The sequence below is a fragment of the Artemia franciscana genome, chromosome 4 (genome assembly GCF_032884065.1).
Source record: "Artemia franciscana chromosome 4, ASM3288406v1, whole genome shotgun sequence".
Classification (NCBI taxonomy): Eukaryota; Metazoa; Arthropoda; class Branchiopoda; order Anostraca; family Artemiidae; genus Artemia; species Artemia franciscana.
Genome location: NC_088866.1, coordinates 28,439,383 through 28,461,223, shown reverse-complemented (window position 1 = coordinate 28,461,223; position 21,841 = coordinate 28,439,383). Strand labels below are relative to the sequence as shown.

At 35.0% G+C, this 21,841-nt stretch overlaps 1 protein-coding gene across 1 annotated transcript in view; it reads right to left on the bottom strand.

Moving 5' to 3' along the window:
* LOC136026252 (beclin-1-like protein) overlaps positions 1-16,708 on the bottom strand; it is a 34,520-nt gene extending 17,812 nt beyond the window's left edge. The window contains exons 1-3 of the mRNA XM_065702627.1: positions 16,550-16,708; positions 12,850-13,007; positions 7,437-7,588 (exon numbers count right to left, since the gene is read on the bottom strand). Of these exons, the coding sequence (XP_065558699.1) occupies positions 7,437-7,588; positions 12,850-13,007; positions 16,550-16,658 (419 nt within the window). The 5' untranslated portion in view covers positions 16,659-16,708. The remainder of the gene's footprint in view (positions 1-7,436; positions 7,589-12,849; positions 13,008-16,549) is intronic.
* Positions 16,709-21,841: the final 5,133 nt, after the last annotated feature.

Below are 21,841 nucleotides of genomic sequence, written 5' to 3'. Positions count from 1 at the left end.
TACCTCATGATTCTAATGATTGCCCTTGAGCTTTGTTGATGGTGATTGCTAATCGACGATTCCCTGTGTCGCCGTCGTCATTTATATATCCTCCTGTGCCCCCCGGCGTCCCCGTTGTAGTTGTGTCCCGGTCGTCATTTGTGTCCCGGTGTCCCAGTCTGTGATTTCTCTTTGAGGGTCTCGGGCGTCATTTATATTCCTTGTGTCCCGGTCGTCATTTGTGTCCCGGTGTCCCGGTCTGTATATACATTCGTTTTTGAATTGGTCTTTTTTTAGATTTTAGTTTTTTACCTATTTTTTAGTTTTTTTAGTTATACCTCATGATTCTAATGATTGCCCTTGAGCTTTGTTGATGGTGATTGCTAATCGAACATTCCCTGTGTCCCCGTCGTCATTTATATATCCCCCTGTGCACCCCGGCGTCCCCGTTGTAGTTGTGTTGTTTTTCATTTTTTTTCTTTTTTAGTTTTTTTAGTTTTTTAGCTTTTTTAGTTTTTTATTAGTTTATAGTTTTTTTTCTTTTTAGTTTTTTTTTAGTTTTTACCTTTTTTTTAGTTTTTTTTTTTACTTATGTCCTGGTCGTCATTTATACTCTCTGTGTCCCGGTCGTCATTTGTTTCCCGGTGCTTTGTTGATGGTGATTGCTAATCGAACATTCCTTGTGTCCCGGTCGCTTTCTCTTTGAGTGTCCCGGTCGTCATTTATATTCCCTATGTGCCGGTCGTCATTTGTGTTCCGATGTCCAGGTCTGTAATTTCGTCAGTCGAAAACATGACGTCAGTCGACACATTTTTGAAGAATCTAAAACGGATGAGCGATAGAAAGGTCATTCTACTAGTGATAGTAGACTTCCTGAGACATCGATATCAGTGCGCCTATGCACTTTTCCAGGGGATCTTGACTCTGAGTGGGCGGATATAACATGAAGCGTTCCACAAGGCACTAAACTTGCTGCACTCTTGTTTTTAGTCGTCACTAACTATGTTTTATATGTAAACACTGACACAAATTCAAATTTGCGGATGATTTTTCGGCCCTGTTGAAACACTATCTCATTGAGAGCCTTCAAGTAATCTGCTTATTCGATAGTGACATAAAAACAAACTCAAAGATCAGTGCAGTTTGAAGGATCTAAAACGGATGGGCGATGGAAAGGCCATTCCACTACTGATAGTAGACTTCCTGAGACGTCAATATTAGTGCACCTATGCCCTTTTCCAGGGTATCTTGACTCTGATTGGGCGAATTTAACATGTAGCGCTCTATAAGACACTAAACTTGCTGCACTCTTGTTTTTAGCCGTCACTAACTATGTTTTATATGACAACACTGACAAAAATTCAAATTTGCGGGTGATTTCTCTGCCCTGTTGAAACACTACCTCATTGAGAGGCTTCAAGTAATCTCCCGGTTCGATAGTGTCTTATACACTGGACATAAAGTGCCCGGACATAAAAGACAAATTCAAAGACCAGTGCAGTTTAAACGAGCTTCTGATTAACGTTAATAAGACCAAAGGGATGCGCTTCAATCCTATAAAAAGAGACGTTGCCTGCTGTGACCCCTGGCACCCTACCACTTCGACTGCAGTTGTCCTTGATGTGACATTCAGCAAAGATTGTAAGAAACCCTGCAAGAAAGGGCAACTACGCGCTGTGATACTTATCCACATTGCGTTGATTCGGGTTTTTCTATAAAGCAACTAATGCTTGCTTGCACCTATTATGTACGTCCTTCGCTTGAATACACATTCCCATTTTGGGGACCACAAGTGCATAACATCAAATACCTCAATGACGAAATTAAAACAGTGCATGAAAGAGCCTTACAAATCATACTAAGAACCAAAGATGTCACTTACGAATCTGCCCTCGCAGCACTACGAATCACAACCATTAAAGAACGCATATACCAGCCGATGTGAAGGTTTGAACACTCCGTGTTTTCAGTCATAAACATTGTTCCCTACTACCCCTCATCGCTGCAGTCAACCAAAGCACACGCCACAAGCTTGAGCCCGTGCACATTAGAACTAATCGTTTTAGTAATTCATTTTTTCTGTTTTTACTAGTGTGATAAATCATACTTATTGTTTATTATTTTTTAAAAGATAGCGTAAATTAATTGCGAAGCTAGGCATAATTATGATAGCTATTTTGATTAAACGAATTTTGCATCTTAAACGGTAAGGACTCAAAACCAGGTTTTCAAAACCTGGATTATACCTGTATCACGCTATGGGGGAGAAATATTAGCAAACCAATCAAGGGCTTAGACCTGCAGTTCTACATACAAGTTTGTGGATTTTATCGTTCTTTTCTTTTATCAGCATTAGACTGATACATGAGGTTAATGTTTCTTCATGAAGAGCATAAAAATGTAAATCATTTCCTTCTCGTTGCTAAGACAGGTAAGAACTACATATCAAGAATTACTGACTTCTGAAAAATACTTAGACCAAAGCGAAACTGACAAAACATCGGGGGCACTATTTTTTTTTGGGGGGGGGGGCATTCCCCATAGATTTCAATAAACACCCTTTTCCGAATATTTTCCTCAAAAAGTCATAAAACTGCTACATTTTTGTGAATTAGCGTCAATGCAAAGCTCCTTTGGGGACTTAAAAATAAAACTTATTACCTGAGTTAGTTCTCGAAAAGCAATTTAGTGCACGAGCAGATCAACAGTCACCAGACATCAAACAAGAATGGTGACAAACAAAAGTGGTAATAGAAAGGCCCATCATTTTCCTGAAATTGGGTGGGAGGGAAAAATATTCTCAATGAAAAAATAAGTTATTTTTCACCAAAAACATTGATTTTTCCAAATCTAGGGAGAAGGGAGCAATACGTTTAGGGTACAATTGCCCCCCCCCCACCCATGATTGACGCCCTTGACAGAAAATGACCAGGTTTACTTCCCTTAAACACCTTAGGAAACCTTTGCTCATGGCTTAGAAGAAAAAGTGTAACAAGCTCACCCGAACACCCGCTCTTAGTGGTCGATTAGAAACTAATATGTCTATATTTAGGACATAGGGATTCAAAGCTGGGGAATTAGGAGAGATAATCCACCAGGGTTAATTTGATGCAATGTCCCATCGGGAGAAAACTGCTTACCATTTCAGGAAAATTGTGCTACAGAGCAACACTACTGCCCAAACAAGATCTCGGTTTACCCCCCCCCCCCCCCCCAAAAAAAAAAAAAAACCTAGTTTGCCCCCCCCCCCGATCAAATTTAGTTTCTTCAAAAATCTTGTCAAAACTAAGATTAACCCACATAATTCAACCATCCATAGAAACAAGTCAGTTTTCTTTAGTATATCTTCACCTTTACGGTGCTAGAAAGATTTTGGTCTAAATAGATCTGGGCATAACATTATTTTTCCAAAAATAAATTCGTTCTGTGACTTTTTTTTACTTCAAAATATTTATTTTGCAAACTCCCTACATTTTGTCTAAGTAAAATGTCCTATTTTCAAACCTTTTAGAAATCAGATATCTCTCATAAATATTTGGGAAATGATACCGTAAACCCTGATTTTGAAAAAGAGAAGTGGCATTTTTTTTTTTAAATTGTGTATTCTTGCTTTTTATATTTTAGACATTAGTGCCATAAAAGTAAACAAGAAGACATGCGCTCTTCTATATCCGAAAACGAACCACACACTAAGAAAATAAAAGTTAACACAATGAACCGTCTCACGGATGTCCGTTAACTGCAGTAAACTACACACAGTCTTAATACAGATTAAATAAAAAAAACTAAGTTTTTTCAACTGAAAGTAAGGAGCGACATTAAAACTTAAAACGAACAGAAATTACTTCGTATATGAAAGGGGCTGCTTCCTCATCAACGCCCCGCTCTTTACGCTAAAGTTTTTTACTGTTTTAAAAAGAAGAGTTGAGAGAAAGAGTCAAACGAAATTTACACATTTTTTTTTTTTTTTTTGGCTAAATGGCTTTCTCATAATTTTGATCGAATGATTTTGAGAAAAAAGACCGGGGTTTGCCCTCCGATTTTTTGGTTAATTAAAAGGGCAACTAGAACGTTTAATTTTTTACGAATCTTTTTATTAGTAAAAGATATACGTAACTTATAAATTAGCTTACGTAAAGAACTTTTGTATTCTCATGCTTTTATTACATATATGAGGGTGTTCGCCCCCTCGTCAGTACCTCGCTCTTTACACTAAAGCTTAAATTTTGTCCCAATTTATTAAGAATGACCCCTGAATCATAAAAGCCGTAGAATAAATAGTTGAAATTACTAAAAATACTTTACCGTAAAGAGCGAGGTATTAGGAGGAGGTGAGCCCCTCATATGGGTAATAATTCTGTTCGTTTTAAGTTTTAATGCTGCTCCTTACTTTCAGCTGAAAAAAACTTTTTCATATTTATTTTTTCATTGTTTTTTTTAAATAATGCTAGTAAATCCTGAGCTCCCTTCATGGAAATTTCTTCCCCACGACAAATTCCTCGATGGAAAGTTCCCCCAGCATATCCCCCTCTTCTCAACTCCTACCCCCAGCCAAAAAATCCTCCTGAAAACGCCTGTACACTTTCCAATAACCATTACTATATGTGAGCACTGGTCAAAGTTTGTAACTTGTAGCCCCTACCATGGGGACTGTGGGGGAGTAAGTCGTCCCCAAAGACATAGTTATAGGGTTTTTCGACTACGCTGAATAAAATGGCTATCTCAGAATTTTGATCCGTTGACTTTGGGAAAATAATTAGCACGGGAGGGGGCCTTGGTGCCCTCCAATTTTTCTGGTCACTTAAAAAGGGCAAAAGAACTTTTCATTTCCATTAGAATTAGCCCTCTCGCAACATTCTAGGACAACTGGGTCGATACGATCACCCCTGGGAAAAAAAAAACAACAAACAAATAAACACGCATCCGTGATCTGCCTTCTGGCGAAAAATACAAAATTCCACATTTTTGTAGATAGGAGCTTGAAACTTCTATAGTTGGGTTCTCTGATACGCTGAATCTGATGGTGTGATTTTCTTTAAGATTCTATGACTTTTAGTGGGTGTTTCCCCCTATTTTCTAAAATAACGCAAATTTTCTCAGGCTCGTAACTTTTGATGGGTAGGACTAAACTTGATGAAACTTATATATTTAAAATCAGCATTAAAATGTGATTCTTTTGATGTAGCTATAGGTATCAAAATTCCATTTTTTAGAGTTTTGGTTACTATTGAGCCGGGTCGCTCCTTACTACAATTCGTTACCACGAACTGTTTGATAAAAACAAGGTAAAACAGGATACAAGGCTTAATACAAGTGTACTTTGTAGACATAAAACATATGTGAGAAGCTTTCTAATTACACAGTAACCTAAGAAATAATAGATGACAATAATCATAACACATCCGCCTGCTCATCGACCCATCCCGCATGCCCGAATAAAACATCCCGCAGGTACGGGAGCATGCTCATTTGTTACCCAAGGGGTATAGTTGTATATTCTACTCCGCAACTCCAGCATGGGTCTCGTTGCTGCAACACTCCACGGGTCTTGGCAGCGGAGATCTAGTTTTAGTCGGTCGATGACTGGAAGGGAAGCTTAGGGTGCCTTCCCACTCTGTGATATTGGTTACTCACTGGTTACTTATTGGTTACTCATTTGTTACTCACAATTTAAGGAGAAGAGAAAATAAAATAATGAATCCTAAAATTCACAAAAATAACGTAGTTATTATATTTACAATGGAGTCTATTCTTGGTTGATGGAACGTCAAGGGATATATAGCTTCTAGTTCCCACAATTATTTGTTTTCCCTTTGAGTTACTTTTCTTATTTACATTTGCTGTTTTTGAATCATTATTGTTCACTTTTTATATGGCCTTTTAGGCTTCTTTTTAATGACTGTATCAATATACACCACTTATATTCTTTCAGTCAAAAAAGGTCACACCTCTCCCTTCATGACAGATGCAAAAGAAAAACTATAAAAAAACAAATTTTTTGGCTATTTTATCTCACCTAGAGGAGAGTAATACGCTAGATACCTCTTCAGAATTTAAGCTAAATTTCGGCTGAATAGGTAAATCCTCTTCCTCCCCATACAATGAAACTTAGTTACAACTTTGCAATCTCTGCCTACTTTGGGATATCTGGTTTTCTCTTTTCCTCTTGCACGGTATATAAATAAAACCACCGACACAGAGAGTTAACTTTCTAAAAATTACACGGCACAAAAGGTTTCCTTCCTTTAACTGGCTTGAAATTTCCCACAGCAATACAAATCAGGTGAAGTTTAGCTATTCAATCGTATTACTGGCTTGAAATTTCACATTTAATGTTTTAAGACCAAACTGGTATTTAGAGGGCAGGGTTAATTGTCTCTCCCGAAATTAAGAACAGTGTTGTTGGTTTACCAAAATAGGTCAATGGTGTTAACGATTGAAATTAATGCACAATCTTACCCTAGAATTATGAGAGAAAGTTCGCTGCTCCTCAATAGTAAAACTGAAATATTAAAGAAAGAAAACAAATAAAACCAAACATCGTGGAAAAACAACAAAAATAACAAGCAAAAAAAAATATACAAAATTAGCAGAACCAAAAATTTAAAATCCATAAAAAAGAGCGAGGTGCTCACAAATATCAACGTTTATCAAAAACCAATGATACTCCCCCAATACTAGATAAGTGACTGAAATAGCAAAAATCCTTTAATTCGCCAAGTAAGTGAACGCAATTAACTACCTCGGCAAAACGAAGTTTCGTAAGTGGGACGAAATTATAAAAGAGTGGCGTCTCTGTTCCTCAATAGTAAAGCGGTTCTAAGAATCCTGTTTTTATGCTTCCTAAGATTACGCTTGTCCTACTTATCTAGACCACTTTTTCATCATACCCATATTAACAAGGCTTAAACCATTACAATTTATAAAGAGGAATTTAACACCTTGTCACTAATTTGGTTCAAATTGCTGGGCACGGGCTATTAGGCCGTAGATTTTTAATAATATCTTTTTGTATTTCCATCGAAAAAAAATGAGAAAAAACTAAATTACCGTCTTCCTTAGAATTGAAAACAAATCTTTTTACACAATCAACATAAAGGGGTTTTTACAGTAAGGATCCCACTGAAACATGAGACTGTCAGTGAGAGCTTTACATCATCCAAAACTTTCTTACAAAACTCCCATCCTTAAAAACAAATCCAAAGACAATAAATGATATATATTTCTCGGGTTTATTGTTTGATATATATACTTTTCCTTTCCCTTTCCAGGGCAGAAGACCGAAAATCTCAAAGAGAGACAATCCTGCATTTTAAAAGACAGGTGCTCACAGTCTAAACTCTTAGGGGAGATCGGAGGTTTATTACTTAGGTTGGTCAGTAGAGGGAAGAGGTGAGCATGTGTAGAAGTGTGGCATGTTTAGGAGGATCAATGGTTCAAAACTTTTTGATACTTATTCCTTTAGGTATTCTTTGTAATCCTTATATTCTGTTTCTGATAGGCGAAGTTGAGATTCTAACAATTGCAGAAGCCCATCGCAGCACTCTTGACAAAGAGGATGATCCACGTCAGAAGTGCTAGACATCAAATCAAAAAGCTCAGATGTCAACTGCAAAAAGACACCCTTTAAGGTACAAGAGATAGTGAAAATGAAATGTGATGGTTTGAATTAGTTCAGTGGAAAGTTCCAGAGACACAAATACTTTAAAAATTACAAAATCAGGAACTTGGTTTTTCATGAAAAAGATTTCAATATGCAGTTATATAGATTTTGGTAGTAGCGGTCACTTGAAAAAAAAGGTGGGCGAAAAACTAACAAAAAATCAGCTAGAAAATATGGCACCAACAGCTTAAGAAGGCGAAGCTTTCTTTTCAATTTATAGTTGTCTATGTAAATCAGCAACTAGTTCATTCTAAAGTTTTACCAGTGACTATTGTTGACAAATTGATCTACCTAGTTTTAACGTGACAAAACTGATGAAATGCAATACTGCCTGCAAAATTTATAATTAGAAAACAGTCAAAAGGTTAAGACTTTGTGCACTTTTCATGGTCATTCGCACCAGTGATGTAGCTAGATCATGACGATCCACCCCCCCCCCTCCTTTTTCAGAAAAAGGAATTTTATTTACAAGTAGAAACGTTCCCAACATAGTATGACAGATATGTACAAGGGTTTCCCTCAATTGGACCACCCTTCTTCCTCAAACACCAAAATGGACAGAAATTTGTGATATGCCTCTAACCAAAGAGTATGGATAATAATTAGCACTAGCATCAAAGAAAAAATTCAACAGTACCATCTACATTTCATGTTTCTTAGTGTTTTTTAATGTAAAAATAAGGCAAAATCAGTGAAATTGGCAAAACTGGGGTAGTAATAAGTGTCTGATCTCAATTTCTGAAGAAAAAAAAACACAATTGCGAAGCTTGAAACAAAAACTACAAAGAGACGCCGAACGTTCTAAAGGGACCCTTTTTAAACTATAGACAGTTTCCACTCTTGTAAGTTACCTATATGCATTGTCTCTGACTGCAATATAACAAAAAAACATTATTTTCCGTTTCTTCCTTTAATCAATATAAAAGAACCGTTCAGTCGTTTTTTTTTCAGGGTGTCCTTCCATCATAGGGGACCACTTGCATGGTGAAACCATTTACAAAAAATTCAGCAGAAATATACTTCAATCACTCTATTAGCCACTAATTCTTTCCTCCGAAGAAAAGACCAAAAATCTCAAAATCTCAACTGCCCCAAATATAAAACATTGTCTTTAAATAATTTTACACCACACACACACACACACAAAATAAAAACACTTAACAATTAGAGATTTTTCGTTTTTAATCTAAACAATAATTAAAGTATTTCCACACAACCCAATCTAACAGCTAAAGCTTTTTTTCTGATTTTCATATATATTTTAAATTTATCTATTTATTTTGTGTATTTCTCCTAATTTTAAATTTTTTATTTATTTCATTTATCTTCACATGAATGGCAACGCTGGACTCACTCATACACTCATTTATTCTGAACTAACTTTCTACACTAAAACCGAACTAAATTTTCTGAACTAAAAACCGAAACTCCCTCCTCCCTCACCTTCCCAAACCCAGTATTTACAAATACAAGTAAATTCAGGAAAACATTTTTTCTCCACTCTTCACTTATTTTCCATAATTTGATTTTATACTTTCAAAGAAACTCTAAACCTTCCAAACAGACCACTTTTTTTCCTTCTGTTCCATACATAATTGCCCACGTGTCTAATAATATAACAGAAAACTTTTCTCATCCCCAATTCTAAGTTTATATACAGTTTTACCAGCTTCTTATTGACTAGTTTCAGTTTAGAAGATTAAATTGTCACCTTTTCCTGGCTTCACTGGCTTCATGTTACTACTACTGTTCCTGCCATCCAATTGCAGCTGAAAGTTGTGAAGGCAAGCTCAATAGAAAGCTGTGTCAATTTCTTGGCTGTGTTTACCTTAAGGGTTGATATACTGGAAAACACAATACCTCTCAAACAGTTCATAAGAGTTAAAAGACCATTGACCTGGTTCACATATCATCTTGCACAAGAAGAGCTGAACACAATTTGAGTACATCCAACCCCTTTTTTACATTTTTGGACGTTACTGGCAGGGTATTAAGAGGAAGACTATAAAAAGAGTGGGATGGAGCAAGAGCGTGCGTAGCTGCATTGACCTCAGGCGGCTTGGTGCTACAGTGGGTTGTTAGTAGTAGCAGTAAAGTTGAAAAACAGTCTTTTTCAGTACGTTCAGGAGCTAAGTCCCAGTTCCTACACAGGCCAAAATATTTCAACAGTTCCTGAAAAGCTCCTAAAATAACTGGCCTGCTGTAGTAGTTTGGTTCAACGTTCAATTTTTAAAGCGAGATCCTGGGATAATCTCTACTCTTCCAAATCTAAAAAACTTGGTCCAATAAGAAAAAAATTGAAAAGTGGAAAAACTATATTAAAACATAAGAAATTAATTCTGGGAAGGCAAGCCCTGGGGTTAGTCAGCAAGATCCCTTAGCCCGAAGAAAATTAAAAAAGCCTTGAACCTTAAACTCCTATTTTTTCTCGTTCTTTTCACCTGCCTACATGAAAAAAAAAATCGAAAACAAAGTGCTTATTGCATACAGTCCTAGCTAAAAAAAAAAAATATATGTGTTTAATTTATTTTCTTCTTTACGGTTCGTTCAAGTATATACATAAATTTAAAAAAAAAAATGAGCAAAATATTTTTGATTTGTGTGGCCAAACTATTTAGATTAATGTGTCATCTTGCCAAAACTTGTAGGGCATGGATAAGGGATCCCTCCATGGGAAATGAGTCCACCAGGTTGTCAAGTAGAACTTATACCAATTAATAAAATCCTGATTCCTAATTATAAGATCCAGACTATTTTGGCAGAACAGACCTCAAAGGCGTACCCTAATCATAGAAAAATATATACACATGGATTTGTCGAGAGTGAGAGAGCTGGAGCAGGCGGATGCATCCTATTCCTGAACTCCCATTGGGATCTTCTATCCTCCTTCTATTCTCTTCTTTTCTTCTTTCTCTTGTTTCTCATCCTTCTATTCTTTATCCTCCTCTCCCATTGGGATCTTCTATTTTGTCTGCTAAATTATGTGCCATTCGCCTGGCCCTGGATACACTTTTAAATTATAACATAGAATCTGAAAATATACTCTGTCTCTCTGACTCCAAATTAGCATTACTATTGCTCCAGAATATTAATAGAATTGCCAATGACAAGAATTTATATAATATTAGAAGACATCTTCTTAATCTTAAAACTAAAGGCAATCAGATTTATTTCCACAATGTTCCTAGTCATAAAAGCATCAAATATAACAATACGACTGATTCTCTAGCAGCAAAGGCTTCCATGTTAATCCCAAGGTCTGGCCTCAATTCACGAGATATTATCAAGCAAAGAACTAATGTTAAACATAGTAAATTAATTTTATCCCCGTTTCATACTAGACTAAATACTGTGCTACATGTGCAGAAATCAATCAATCAATCAATCAGTTTATTAAGAGAAAATAAAGACGAATTACAAAGCTTTAGCTTTAAGTCAGGTGCCCTTCTTATAAACAGCTTGTTATTTAATTGAAATCTACATCATTCCCTTTTATACTGTCTCTGCTTCTCAACAGATAAAATAATTCAGCATGTATTATTCTATTGCCAGGCTGTGAGTGAGGAGACTATTTCGCTAAAGCGTTTCTGCTCCTTGGCTAAGATTCAAAATACTTATACAGCTCTCCTGAACTCTAACCTGCCTTGGCACACTGATCGTCAGATATTTAAGGCATCTATTGATATCTTAAAGAAGAAAAAAAATTGTCTAGTGATTATTAAAGCATGGAGAAGTCAACTAAAAAGGAGATGATTTATTTATAGAAGTTGATTATGCAGAAGAGAGTGGAAGTGAGTAGGAAGAGCCGTATTGGTACTGGCCGGCCTAGTGGCCTCAAACTGCTAAGGATAGGCAGCTCAGGTACCTGCACTTCCCACAATCAATAATAATGAATTAATGTATATAATAGTGTCCATTCATTGTTTGCTGACTGGAGGAGAATAGTGCTTCCAGTGGCTAGATTTTCTGATGAAGGAGTCAAAGAGGTGAACTTGATGATAGTCAATACACCTCTCTGTAATTTTTGGAACTGGAAAGGTTGTAGAACATGGATAAGGAATCCAAATAAACAACAAGAAACTAATAGCTGACACCTATTTTTCCAGAAATCTTTGAAAGCCATTTAACTGCTCCTGTTTTGTATCAGAGATAAAGTTCTTCCGTTTTAATAAAACTTACATTTTCAAAAAATGTAAATCTTTTTTAGTTGAACAGAGTAGGATTTTCTAAATTTGTGTGGTCAAACTGTTTAGATTTGATGGGTCGTTTTGCCATAACTTGTGGAGCATGGATAAGGGATCCAAATAAACAAACAAACTAAAAGCTGATACCTACTTTCCCAAAAATCTTTTAAAGCCATTTAACGTTTCCTGTTTTGTAGCGGAGATAGAGTAATTCAGTTTTAACAAAACATACATTTTTAAAAAATGATTTAATTTTTTTCAGTTGAACAGAGCAATTTTTTAAAGCTCAGGAAAGGGCAGTCACTAAAATCTTCCTAACATACCTTCTAGGAAAACACAAATCTGCCAACACTCAGACTTACAAAATTATTTTAAGGTATCAAACCTCCTTAAATAATAAAAATAGAAACTGGTAGAGCATAAAGAACTAGAAAATAAAGGATAGCATCTTATTTCTCATTTGCTGTTAGTTCTCAATTTAAGACTTCCTTTAAGGTTATCACAAGAGCCTGGGATTTTGATTTATCATTAGTCTTGGTAAATTATTTTTCTTCTTAGAGATGTTTTTTCTTATAATGATAACAACATAAAAAGATAGAAAAAAACACAAAAAATAGAACCTGTTTTTAACTTCTAATCTTGGAAAGGGCCTTTTCTAATTCTGAAATTGAACTTATTTTTAACAGCTAAATTTGATAGAATTTAATTAAACTGATGGTATTTTTTGTTCCAAAACTGACATAGTTTCCTTAAGCTACATTACAAGACTACTCTGAAAAAAAAATATCACTGGTCTACTGAAAAGCTTGAAAATTTTCCAACGGGTTCCAAAGAACAGTCAAATACAGATACAATTATGTTAAGATAACTTGAAAGGGGATTTTTTGCCTTGCATTAGTGGTATTTTGATTATAAAGTACTTTAATGTTTTAAAACTCTGGCAATTACACAGCCATACATAGCTTTGTAGGAATCAAAAAGCTCTTTGGGTATACATTTGACAATCTAAAAGAAATTAGATACCTTCATATGATGGCTTAAAGATGCTTTTTCTCTTGGACCAAAATCTCCCACAACAGTAAAACCATGCTGCAAATCAGAATTGGCAATCTGTAGAACACATTTGTCAAAACTATCAGCATGTTCAGCAATGTCTAATTCAACAGGATTTTGAATTGGTACTAGAAAAGAATAGCAATATTGGATTTATCATGCAGCCTTGTTTAATACTGAAGAGTAACTGATGGCATTATTAGTTTTATTAGGTTTTTGTACAAAGCTTTCCAATTAGCAAGGATTTATTAGCTTCAGCTTTATTATTTTTTCTACAGCCATTTAACTGGCATCAATATAGTCATTTAGCTATATTGATGGGTGACTATAAAATACCATGTGAGCATATTAGAGAAAAATTAGCATGGTATTAAGAAAAGCGTGGCTTTTCTTGCACAAATAAATAAAGGACGATTGTTACCTTTTGAAGCATAAGTTAGTTAATTAGCATTTTCTATATGATTTATTAGCTTCAGATTCATTATTTTTTCTACAGCAAAAATTGCTCCTACCTTGCTGCTAAACAGATTCTGTGATGCCCATGGCAATAAAAAAAAAGACCTAACCATATAGCCTTCAGACCAGAGACAGGCCACTCTTTCTGGACTTCCACTTTAAGACAGATACTAAAGCAACAGTTTGGATTCCAATAGGAGACAATTTAAAGTCGCACTGCCTTCACCACAGCCTTTGACTTGGTTAACATGATAAAGTTTGGACCACCATGGGGGGAGATGGTATCCTTTACAAAGTAATCTATCTAATCTTCATGCACTACTCCAGCACAAAAGCTCAATTTACAGCTGATTGAACCCTGTCTATACTTTTTGATATTCAGCTGGGAGTAAGACAAGTGTAAATTCTATTTCCAAGGCTTTTGGAATTTCTAATCTTTTAGATCCTCAAAATGGAAAATTATACAAATGAGTGAGGATAGGCTACTCCTAGTCGGTAGATATTCTACATTAGACTGATGATATTCAATTTCTTTCCTGGCCCATTCATGAAGCATAATCTATTTTCAGTAGTCTAGTAAGAGATATTTTCTGAGGAAGTGTATTAAAGGTTTTTTTGTCATCCCAAACATGCTGATTTGCATTGGGACTTACTGTGAATGCCATATGGTAATTTTGTTGATGTTGTTGTGTGAATATTATATGGGGATTGGACTGTTGTGTTTAGAGTGATCCATTTGTTAATAAATAAAAAGAATAATGACAATATAAAGTTGGAGTGAATCCATCTCCTATATTTACTCAGCAAAAACAAAGGAAACAAGATCAGAGGTTAAAATTACTGGCAGTGGCATATTCGAAATTTCTGTTCAGGGGGACTCACCAGCTAAAAGCTACCAAAAGTCCAGAAACTTACCATCAACTAAGTATATTACTGTCATAGTCCCTTTTTGAGCTTGTTTATTACTATTCTACTAAAAAAGATAGCACTCTAATCTTGCTAATACATGAATCAGATAAAAAAAAAACAGCATAAGCACTGCACATACTTCTTATATTTTAATCTGTCTTGATTTCTTCCTGAGTTCACTAAAAACACTGTCAATATCCACCTTGACATTGCAATTGAATAGAAATGTGTACAAGACCTTTCAACCTACCCTATCCTATCTTATTTCAAAGGTTCATTTCAAGCTGCTTTAGCATGCTAAATGAATGTTCAGCACATGTTGTGGTAACAGGGAGAATACAATCAAGAGTGAATATAACACTGTAAAACTGTAGTGGTCACATGAACCAAGAGTTTCAGAAACTTTATCAGGATGACAAGACTCACCCATAGACCTCCAATTAATTAGCCAGACAGTTATCTCAGCAAAGAGGCTAGTCTCAGAGAAACAGAACTGCTCATATTTTAGCAGCTGCATCACAACCTTGGCTACTACAGCTTCATACAATACAATGAGAGAAAAAAAAATTGAATTTGAAACGCTATAGCTTGGTGGTTAAGAAATCTTGTATCAAGTTCTTCATATTGTTGCTCAAGGTACAAGGAAGATACAAAGTCTTTGTAAGAAAGAGAAGTGGTTGAAAACAAGAATTACCAGCATTGGTGTCTTGGTAGTAAGATAGATACCCAACACTTTCAACTGTCTGACTGCTTTTCCATACAAAGAAGCAAAATCATCCTCCACTAGCTCTTTTAATACAGACTTGTATTTATCAATATGCTCACAGTAGGAAAGTAGACTAAATTTTTCTTCTGCAGAGAAACAGAATTAGAAAGCAGAATTGAACTTGCCTTTTCAACAAGAACTGAAGGGGAAAAGAAGCTGAACTTGGTAATGGCTGCTACTATGGAGATAGCATTCCCCATTAGATCTGAATTGGACAGGTTGTTAACAAAGCTCTCTAGTACTAAAATAACAGCAAGCAAAAGCTCCAGAAAAGTAACAGAACTATCATATCCTTCAACCCAACATATGTCAGAAAAACAAAGGAGTTGATGCTTTTTTGTATGTGACAGAGCAGAAGCTAATGACTCAGTTTGTTTGGGGGAATAGAGAAAAACAAGCTCTTGCTAGCATTCACATAGCATTTGAATTAAGTCTAATCAAGAGGCTATACTAGGGCAGGGTTTAAACAATGCAAAACACAATGCATGTAAATGGCAATTGGATCCTGCTTTCATATCTCTGCTTGGGCACCCTTGTACAAACCAGAAATACTTGTACAAACATTTGAGAGAGGCTATACCTTGTACAACCTCCAAAAAAGCCAATTCCAACAAACTTTTTCATGTCTAATAGAAACTATGAGCAGAGTCTGATAATCCACTTTGGAAGACCTACACCAGTCATGTCATTTAGAGAGTCAAAGTGTAAAAAAAACTTCATCTTTTTGATGATCATCTTAGAAACAGACAACAAGAACAAGCTGTTCCTTTGAAGTTACACCACTGATCCCTTACCAATTACTATTTTAAGATATGTTCTTTTTTATGGTTAAAGCTGTGTTTTTGCTAATTTATTCTATGTCCTCCTGATAATCATAAAGGTAAATATTCTGCTGTTCATATTATTGACTTAGGCCTATCTTAAATATAAATATAACCTTAGGATGAGGAGCATAGCTCCAATATTTTTATTTGGGGGGAGGAGCAAGAGGGTTTTCTATCTGGAGAGTCAATGGACATGGGCTATATAATAATTTTTGTCTAAATTATTGGGGGTATATGCTCTGCCCCTTGCCCCTCTGAAACAATGCCACTTCTTAGGAAACATGCAATTAAATGGAAAGTAAAACACTAAGACAATGAGATTTTCACTTCATAATAGGCTATGCAACATAGTCTATTTATACTAATTGAATTATCACACTTCTTTCTATCATTATTCATATTTTTATCGGATTTGAATCAGCATTTTTATCCAATAATCAGCAAAATCACTCTGACTAAATTGGATATCTTGAGTCTATAGTGAATGATCAATTTCAGAACAGATCAATTCAATGGAAAAAACAACAAACAAATGAATAATTAAGGCTGTGTATGTGCCCCTCAGGGGAGTGTATATTATGCATTATAAGAGTAATGACTATTATGCTGAAACAGAGCATAGAACAAGGAACCTATTGGTACAATTTTTCTTTTATGTTAGTCTTGTAGGCTTATTTTATCATAATTATTCAGTATAATAGCAACAATTGATTACAAGTTAGCTCAGCTATATCATGTTCATTGAGGAACCTCATTGATTCATCAAGTTTAATAATCTGATGGCACTGTTGACATTTAAATTCATTTGTTTCCATTTCTTTCATGAGATATCGTCTTTCATGTTCAAAATATCCGCCTTTTAATGTTTATTAGCAGAGTTGCGAAAGATTTGCTTTATCGATATTTCTCCTGAGTATCCAAAAATGTGTCATTCTTAGCATCTTGTATCGTTTTTCCATCATGAAAACTGAAAACTAGAGTGTTCTTTTTCCAGTTGCATTGCTGATCAAAAGACGGCTTTTAAACAGCTTTCAAAATGGCCAGTTAAAATCAAATATAATAAAACTCAAAAAATCAATGAGAAACATTCATTCAAAACTACTTAGTGTGAAAGTGCGAAAGTCATATAAACATGTAAATCCCTTACTTTGAAACAATATTTTACTTAAGAAATCTCAGGAAAAACCTGGATTCTCAATAAAATACCGAAAACTCACTTTTTTTATCAAAATATATACATCCAGCTGAAAAATGTGTCCCTTTTACATTCTTTTTGTCATTGTATCTCGGAAAATGGGAATATGCCCTAATGACACAGAATGTGACCAATTGGCAACCCTGAACCTTACGCTCATTAAAGAGGCTGTTATTATGAGGGTTGACTCGCTATCAGTGGGTTGAGCCTCAGGCCTTCAAGGTCCATTTCCTCTCCACCCCTAAAACTACGTTATATTTATGGCAGGGGGAACAATGATAGGGTCAGTCTCCTTACCCTTACAATATATTTTGCCAGCTGTCGGACCTCTCCTTCCCTTAATGAGTCCTCTAAATTATCAATAATATTATGAAATTTCTCAATCCGGTGTTTAATCCTAGATGGATATTCTTTTATCAGATGCCTTCTTGTTTCCTTAGTGGCCATTCCACATTTTTGATAAAATGGGGATTCACCCCTCCCTAGTCGGAAAAGTTGTTTCTCAAAATCCTTAGTTTCTATCATGGCTTATGTAACCATTCTCGTTTCGGACCTTTTCAGTGTTCAATCTTGGAATGAATTCCTTTTTTTCTATATATTCGACCTTCCTATGCCTATTTTGACCCGCTCTATCATTGCTCCAAGTCATCATTGCCACTTTTTCGTAACTCTGAAATTGGGATGAAAGTTTCCGGATCATTATTCCTCAGTAGTGTTCCAGCCTTAGCTGCTTCACCTGCTGCTGATATGGCACTACCCTCTCTTTTAGAGTACCATGGGACCCACATAAGGGTATTTTGGTTTCCTTTGGATGCCAAGCTATTCAGGACTTCATAGGATTCACCTTCTCTATTTTTCCGACTTTTTACATTCTATAGAGCCTTTATGCGCACTGGATTGCTAGTTCAGGTATATATATATATATATATATATATATATATATATATATATATATATATATATATATATATATATATATATATATATATATATATCTTTTCCTTTACTTCTCACAGTTTTCTAGCTGACCGTTTTATTCTGAACATTTCAGACTGAAAAAACTGTAGAAACGTTTTCCTGGTGATAACTGATAACCTCCTTGTCCATATCAAAAGTATTTTTATATATTACAACTACTTTACCCGATTTTCTATCAATTTGCAAACCATCAGTGTTACAGTTATATTGTAGCGGTGGAGCTACTCTATCTCCTGCTTCACCCCTTTCTGTTCTCAATGACATCAGTAATACAGTCATATTATAGTGTTAGTTTTGTGAAGCAACTCTATCTGCTGCCCCACTCCCTTTCTGTCCTTCATGACAAATTAGAATCGCCTTTCTGGCTTTATTGTTGGGATAGTTTTATCTTTAAGCATCTGCAGCTCCTTGCACTAAAACAACGGGATACAGATGCCGACAAAATCTTTACTTTTCTCTTTCCAAATGTGCCGTCTTTGGGTAGATTGACCGTTTATCATTAGTCTAACAGTACTTTTTACGGGTTCTTTTTCAAAAAAAAATTTCTACGGGTAGAAGTCCCAAGATAAGATAAATGGATGCCACAGCGGTTACATGATATGCTCAAGTAATCATTAGGCATTCTAGCCTTTGCACCGTTATTAAGCGGGTTATATGGCTCACAATTCAAGTTGACTTGACATCAGCTATTATTCTATATGATAGAATCAGTCTAATTACCATCTTATATAAATATATGACCCTATTGGGAATTAAGCCCCAGTTCTTTATCGCCATTCGTTAGCCTTGAATTATGGAAGCTCGACTTTCCGGGCCTTTTCAAGACAATGAGCTTTCTAGCTCAGTTGGAGCTCAATTAGGACCCCTAGGTATTTCACCTACTTTTTTAAGGATATTGGGTGATCATATCTTTTTTGACCAAAGTGAGTTAGAGAATTAGAGTATTGTGAATATTACTACTTCACTCTTTTTAAGTGCTAAGTGTGGTTTATCATGCTGTGACCATATTTGGATTTTATTTAGGATTTGTTGTCCCAATTCAAACAGTGTCCTTGGACATTTTCCTCTCAGTAACGATAGTAGGCAATCCGCATAACCACATGTGCCCGGCTATATCCAAATTGTTATTTTAAAAATGTATAAGGCTGTTTTTAACCAGGTTCCACCTATATGGGGAAATTATCCCCCCCTTCCCCTGCGGATATTTATTTTCATAGGGTTTATATTTTGATTGCCTATCAAAATTTTTAACATTCGCTGGACAAACGAGCATTAACCAAAGAAAGTATATATTATCATTATTTTTTAAGTTAATTCAACCTTTTCTATTTTTCACAAGTTCAGATAGTTCTCTATAACCCGCATAATTTGGTAATCTTTTCATTCTATAAACTTTTCCATCGACTCTTTCGAATTGTAGGCCTAATCTGGGTGTATTTTCTATTCTCACATATGAAAGTTCCTGTGATTAGTATTTAGTTGGCTTTGATCGATATCACTATTTTCTCAAAAATTCAGGAATAGCTATGATAATGGATGGGTTGAAGTTCTTCATTATTCTTCTGAAAATGAAACATTAAACGTGTTGTAAGATCAACTCCGTAACTGTCTCTATTGTTTGTTCTATTTTTTATATCTCTAAAAACAGTGTCTAAATGTCTTCCGAAATCATCTCCGTTTGCATTTATTGGAACAGTAACTATGATGGGATTTTGCTTTTCATCGATTGAATACTTTGATGATTATCGTGTTTTCTTCTTTAAACATACACTCTGGGATATCTGGAACTTCTTTTGTTTTTATCTTATTTACAAATAAATTCGAACTGTTAATAAAAGCACTGTTTTTGAAGCTTAAATCCCTAATGAGTTTTTGAGTATTCTCATTCACTTTCTTGTTAATCTCAACATATTTATCAACTAACCTTTTACTTGATTATAATTTCCAGCAGTCTGAATTTGTTTTGAATCTCAAATATTTTTAAGTTCTACAATATATTTTTTCTCATAGTGTTAAATTGATTTCGTAAATCTAAAATGGTTTTATCCTTTTCTATTCTTTCATTTTCTAACCCTAATTTAAATCTGGAATATTGTTAAATCTGTAGGGTCGCTCATCATCTCGACGCTTTGCATTATGCTCTAACTCAATCGTTATGCTCAACAAAACGAAATAATGCTTTTAATAGTGGTTTATTTAAAAGACAAAAAAAACAAAAACAAAAGAAAGTCACGTGGTTAGCGAGTATTTACCATTATCAAGATTTTTGGATTTTGTCTAGATATTAATCGTTTTTTTACAGGCATTAGGCATCAAATTATATTAAAAAGGAACGATTTTTCCGATATGATTATAAAATCTGAAGCTAGAAATTTTGAAGTAGATGTAATGCATTTATCATGAATTTTACCAGTATTTTACCCCAGTTTACCCATAGTGACTCAACTAGAAGCTTGATTAGCCAAGAATGAGGAATAATTAAAAGCTGGATTATTAAAGGGTAGCTCATTTGAATTAAGATGGGAAGCGTGAAATACACATTAAAGTGATAATAAAACGGATAAGGAATTAGCATGGAGGGTGGTCAGTGATCTCTATAATACAATAAAAATTGTTGTTGTGTTGCAGAAAACTGAAAAAGATAACAGTTATACCCAAAACAATATGGTATTTGACCATATGGACACCATAGAATTAAAGTGAGAGTAAATGGATATAAATATCCAGAAGAAAATTTCAAATGTGATTTCAGCGATGGTATTGAAGATTATTCTAACGCTTATCAACGATTTTTTAGTTAGGATATAAATGTTGATAGTGGGACAATCGTAAGTTACAATGAATTTAAAACAGTATATCCTGTATTTTTTTTTTTTTTTTTTTGATATTTCAAAGCATAAGTAGAATATTTATCAAAGTGGGCAGAATGCTGATATAGAAATTAAACTTTTATAAGATCAAGTACCTGTTAATCCATATAATACCTATTACGTGATATTTTCATAAAGAAAATCAATCACGAAAGTCACTGACTGTAAATTATATGTTAAAATATAAATTATTTTCGATTTGGAAATTCGTTTAATAAAATTATTTACTAATAAATGGAGAAACATTTAAAATCAACAATTACTATACCGCTCTTATGGATTATGCTATTGTAAACCGAAGACCAGCAGAATCGATAAAAGATGCTAGGATAAATAGGAGTGGTGCTATCAATGTAAAGAGTAACTAGCAATATCTAAGGTTGAGCTAAAGTTGAAATTTAGCAATGGTAATTGCTATCCGAAAATTTAAAGTTTGGTCAGACTATAGAGCGGAGATCTGAAATAAAAGAGCAGACAAATACTAAAGTAGAGAGTCTAAAATTTGACCAGGTAGAAAATGGATAGAATAGCTGGAAGAAAATAGTTTTGTGAAGAAGAAGATGCTGTCTGAGGAAGGAAAGCTAAAAGTGTAACCAGGAGAATTTGCAAAAGCGCCTTAAATTTAGTAAAAGAAATAGGAGGTGTTTTCGAGATATAGTTGAGTGATAGATCATATGAGAGTAAGAGCAATGTAATGATAGTAGAAAAAAGTAATAAAATTTAGATTAAACTGGTTTTAATAGTTCCTTCAGAGCCATCAGTGGTGCATAGGGTGTCGACAAAATATTTCCATTCGTCCTCCATTGATACTGCAGTGATGACGTCTTTCTGTTCAGGTAGTAGTGAGGTACTAGCCATCCTCAGATCTCGGTTATATGTTCTTCTCAATGTGTTTTGGGGTGGCCTTGCCTTCTCCTACCTTCCGGCTTCCATTCATAGGTTGGTTGAGGAAGGCGACTCTCTT